This window comes from Anneissia japonica, unplaced genomic scaffold (genome assembly GCF_011630105.1).
Source record: "Anneissia japonica isolate Jap-2015-1 unplaced genomic scaffold, ASM1163010v1 scaffold13582_len10086_cov115, whole genome shotgun sequence".
NCBI lineage: Eukaryota > Metazoa > Echinodermata > Crinoidea > Comatulida > Comatulidae > Anneissia > Anneissia japonica.
The window spans coordinates 2,642-7,919 of NW_022685972.1; the positions used below are offsets into that span (position 1 = coordinate 2,642).

Below are 5,278 nucleotides of genomic sequence, written 5' to 3' on the forward strand. Positions count from 1 at the left end.
GTACTTTATTTTTGAATAAGATGCTTCACTTGGCCTCGTTTTGGCTACAATAGTTTAATAATTTGTTATTACCATTACTCATTATCAATAATGAAATAATAGTCAGTCAGAGGGCTTATTAATATGTAATAAAATGTATCCTAAGCCTGAAGGTGGCGCTTTACTACGACGGCCATCTTGGATGGTACACATACATAACTCTGCATTGCTGCGCCATCTTGTCAGCACTCTAGTTGTTTAATAGCTTTATGATTGGAACTTGCTCTTTTACAATATCGATGGCGTTCAACATTATCATACTATTTACTTCGCCTTATGAAAACCGTATAGGCCCTATAATGTAATATAATGAGGCAATATGCGTCCATAAAATTAAATACAAGATTAAAACGTGCATAATTTATTTTTAATACGACTAATATCAATGGGTAATACACATGTTTTACGTTAAATTGTATTATAAAATAATAATGATATTAAAAATAATTGGCGATGAATGGCTATAAGTAAACTTCGGCCCTACGTAAATAAATCATATTAGAGGAAGGGAGTAATCAATATAATATTAATTTTTTAATTACACAATTCAATTAGTGGGCTTACATAAATTATTAAAAGATGGGTGGTCAAAAATATAATTATTCTTGAGAAATGAAAATTATATCAATAATTAAATAATAGGCCTATGGATTTACTAATGAATTTGGATGATATATAACCAGGATAAATAAATACATAAGAAATTGCGTCCATAAAATGAAATACAGTATAAAAACGTACATAATTTTTAATACGACTAATATGGGTAAGGTGAGTCGAATGGCCGAGCGGTTAGCAGGGGCGCCGCAAGCTATAGCCATAATATCGGCGCTGGTTCGAACGGCACTGGTTCTGGTGGTAGAACAAGTCTTCTCGGATAAGGACTATAAACCGTAGGCCTAGTGTATACAATGGCTCGTGTGCACTATAAAAAACCCAGTACATCCTTCGAGACGAGTAGGGGGATACCCCGGTGTATTGGAACAGACAGCCCCTGTGGTGGACGACGAGAGTTGCTGGTACCGGGTTACCGGGTAGCACAGACATGAAGGGACCCTTAGGGGCGAAGAAAGTCATTGATTGAGTTGTTAGTCCACACATCACCAGCGCATTGAGACTTTGGTATAATGCGCTATACCAAATCCCACTACATTACATTACATTATAATACACATGCTTTTCGTTAAATTGTAAATAAAATATTAATAATATTTAAAATATTTGGCGATCAATGGCTATGAATAAACTGAGACCCTAAATAATCTTTTTTAGAGAGATTTAAACTTATTCTTATTCAATTTATGATCAAATAATTATTAATATAATACTATTTTTTTAATTCAACAATTAATGGGCTTACATAAATTATTCAAAAACGGCTGGTCAAAAATAAAATTCTTCTTGAGAAATGAAAATGATATCAATATTGTAGTAAAAGTAATAGGCCTAGAATTTAATATTGAATTTGGATGATATATTAACCAGTATAAATAAATACATAAGAACTTCATACAATTTTAGTAAAAGTATTATAGTCATAAGAATATGGTAATATAATTGTGCCTAATTTCAAACTTAAAAAACATTCATGTGTTAGCTAATAAGTTTGAAAATATTATTCTGTATATTAATTACTTACATTGTATATTTTATTAGGTTAAAAGTTTGAATAAAAAGGCATCGGTAATTTACAGACGTACAAAATAATACGTTCTAATATTCTTTGCCTAAGCTAGTACTAAATAGGCCATGCGGCCGGGCATGCGGCATTCTGTCTAGGGACTTTCGTACTAAATGATTTATCAACTGTTCCTTCTTATATATTAACTGTTGTATTTATTTTGCTCGTGCTCTTCTTTGTAGTTAAGGCCTATACATCGTTAAAATTATGTGTACCACACTTTGGAAAAACACAGACACCAATTCTAAAACAATTTTACACGCACCGTTGTCAAGTATTCTCATGTATTTATAAAATGTTAATACAGAGTTCACGCACGAACAATTTACAAGGCATAAGGCCTACTATGCTGTACTGACAAAACATAGGCATGCTAATATCATTTTTTAAACATACCAAACATAAATCATGGCTCAAAAATTATGCATTTATGTTTAGACATTTTAACCCTACTCCCTTTTCCAAATCACTTCTAAAGAATATTATTGTGATTTGTTATTCTTATTTTAACTCTTAATAATTATGAAAAAATGACCAAAAATTTATGGTAAATAAAATTAATTCAAATGAATGCGTGTATTATAAAACACATTTTTAACTGTTTCTGATATAATAATTCCTAAATGATATTGGAAAATCATCGTACGATTTAAATTATGAAACTTGTAAAAAAAAATATTGGTAGTTGTATGAACTGTATCGTAATTCAGTGTAATGTTTGTTTTTGTAGGGTGACTGGACGCCATTAATGCACGCTTTGCATCGGGGAGCACCAGATGGTGTGTTGGAGAATATGATTAAAACGGCAACAGTTGAGTGTTTAGAAAAACAGTCGGTGAGTAGAATTAAATATCATTGCATTTTAAACATGACAAGCACACAACATGTGTACACATCATACGACATACAAATAACTCAAAGTCAATTACTGTGATTTTTTTCATGTTGGGTTAAAAATGGGATTTTTATTTCATGATTTATTTGACATTTTTTACAACACAGAAAAAGCCTATGCTCTGGCCATTATCACTAATCCATATGAAATATTGTGAAAAAAATACATTTTAAACTTACAAAAATAGTCATGTTTGGATTTGTTCAGTTTTGTTTAATACAGTTTACTGAATAAATTGGTGACAATCAAATTGATATTTTTCACAAAAAGTATTGTCGCTAAAAATCCCGATTTGGAAATATTTTACTATTGTGTGTAAAACATAGGCCAGATGATACAAATATTTTTTTGCGCGATTTTGCCTAAAAAACCACATTTTAAAAATATTAAATAATGTAATTAGTATTTAATAATGATGAATGTAATAAGTAATGTGTGTGTGATGTTTGTGAGTTGTTATGTGTTGTTGATATGTGGTGTGTGTATAGTTTCTTGTTGTTGTTTATTATTTCTTTCTCATCATATTCTACGTTTGTCTTGTAGCATTATTCTGGTTTCACTATTCTCCATTTCTTGGCGGCCTACGCACGCGTGTCAGCAATGAGACGCGTGTTGGAAAAAACCAACAAGAAGATTAACACGCAAGACAGAGTGAGTACAGTAGAAGAAAACAACACTTTATTCATTGCTAACAAATTAACATTAATTCACTCACAAACAAATTCAATACATCACGTTCTAATTTAGTAATATTCTTGGTTATAATACTGAGATGTGATTTTTTATTTACAACTGGTTGAGAAATATTTTCCGCTCAGTAGTGGAGACTACCTTGACCATTATTATTTGTTTTATTAATACAACAAAAATAAACCACAATCCATTACTACATTTTTGTCAATATTATTACCATTAATATTAATACAGTACAGGTGCTGTATTATCCTATAATTATTAATTTCATAATACTTATTACCATCATCATTAATTCAGGTACCTACTTCATTCTTGCATTGCCATATTATTGGGGTTTTTTTATTACCATTAACAATATGAATAATAATTATTATCAAAATTATTATTATTATCATCAATATTATTATTATGATTATTATAATATTACTGAAGTATCACTATTATTACCGGTAGGCGTTAATGAATTATGGTGGTTATAAATTATTTCAGGTACTTTTACGTTTGCGTAATATTTGTTAATTGATATTCTTGTGTTGTGCGTGTTCAACAAACTTGACGTTGATTATCATTTCATTGCAGATTGGACGCACACCACTACATGAATGTCTATGGAATGAGAAGCTGACGCACGAGCAACACAAGGAAGTCGCAATTCTCAATATCACCTTTGGCGCATCGGTGACAATAAAAGATAAGGTAATCTACAGAAAAATGAAATGCATCAAAAGAATATCAGTCAATGACCTTAATACAACAACTTTATATGAAACTACTTGAAACATTTTTACTAATTAAAACCAACGTAATAAATATAAATTCAAAAAAATTAAATCGAAAAAAAAATCATACGAGTAATAATGTTGATTTATAAAAAGTTTTAGAAGTATGAGTTTAATAATGTTTATTATAAATTAATTGGATGGTAATTTAGAACATAATTATAATGTCGTGATGATAACATTGTCGAGTGTTCGTTAGATATATTATTTTTATTATTATCTTTGAGTATTTAACCAAACTATATCACTGTTTTCTGTTTATTTGGTTTTCAATTGTCTTGCAATGGAATGAATCATCGCGTGCTCGTGTCTGTTATTGCAGGATGGAAAGACGCCTCTTGATTTGTATGATAGAAACAAATGTTATGGATACGAAGAAACCACGAGAAGTGAAAAGAAACTAGATTTAAAAGAATTACTTGAAAGTACGTTGATTGACTTATTAAATATCTGTGGAATCAAATCTTCAAACTCTATTTAAAACAGTACTTATCATACACCCGTACTACGTTTGACATTTATTTTTTTTTTAAATTTGAAATTCTACACAATTAATTTATTATTTTCACATTTTGATTATCGTAAAAAGATTTATTTCATCGTAAACAATCAAAAATATAATTAAAAAAGAAAATACTAAATATTGTTGTTATGTTTGTATATAAATTAGAACTATCAACTCCATCAGAGATTTTAGCCAGGGGTCCCGATGCCGTAAAAGCATTCAAAGATGCACTTCAAAATTAAAAACGGTGAAATAACAGTTGTTAATTCAAGACTGATGTTTCTTGGTCAAGAGGGTTCCGGGAAAACCTCTTGTGTTAAAGCCATGCTGGGAAAAGTGTAAGTACAACAAAATGCCTTGTATTATTTCTATAAAATTGTATTTTTATATTATACGGATCATTATTTTCCTTGCCTTCCTTTTTAGTCGGTTTCAATATTTTTACGTGCAGTACAGTCCGTGCGTTTTCTACTGCAATTTAACTTTCAATATTCTTTGCTTTCTGTCGTGCACGCGCTTGTTTGCTGCGCGTCCGTTTACTTGTAACTTTCTGAAAGTAAGCTTGTTGCTATGTAACGAGTCGATTGTAAGCATGGAACATAGAGCTATTAAATATTATACCTCTATGGCATGGAATGAGAAAATGGAAATACTGTACTGTATTGGATTTCAAGTTGAACAGT

The 5,278-nt window shown here is 30.4% G+C and overlaps 1 protein-coding gene across 1 annotated transcript; it reads left to right on the plus strand.

Moving 5' to 3' along the window:
- Window positions 1-801: 801 nt before the first annotated feature.
- Window positions 802-4,837, plus strand: LOC117113243 (ankyrin repeat domain-containing protein 65-like). Its single transcript, XM_033256540.1, has 6 exons — window positions 802-810; window positions 2,451-2,555; window positions 3,159-3,266; window positions 3,891-4,007; window positions 4,413-4,515; window positions 4,761-4,837. The coding sequence occupies exons 1-6, from the start codon at window positions 802-804 to the stop codon at window positions 4,835-4,837; spliced, it is 519 nt and encodes a 172-aa protein (XP_033112431.1).
- Window positions 4,838-5,278: the final 441 nt, after the last annotated feature.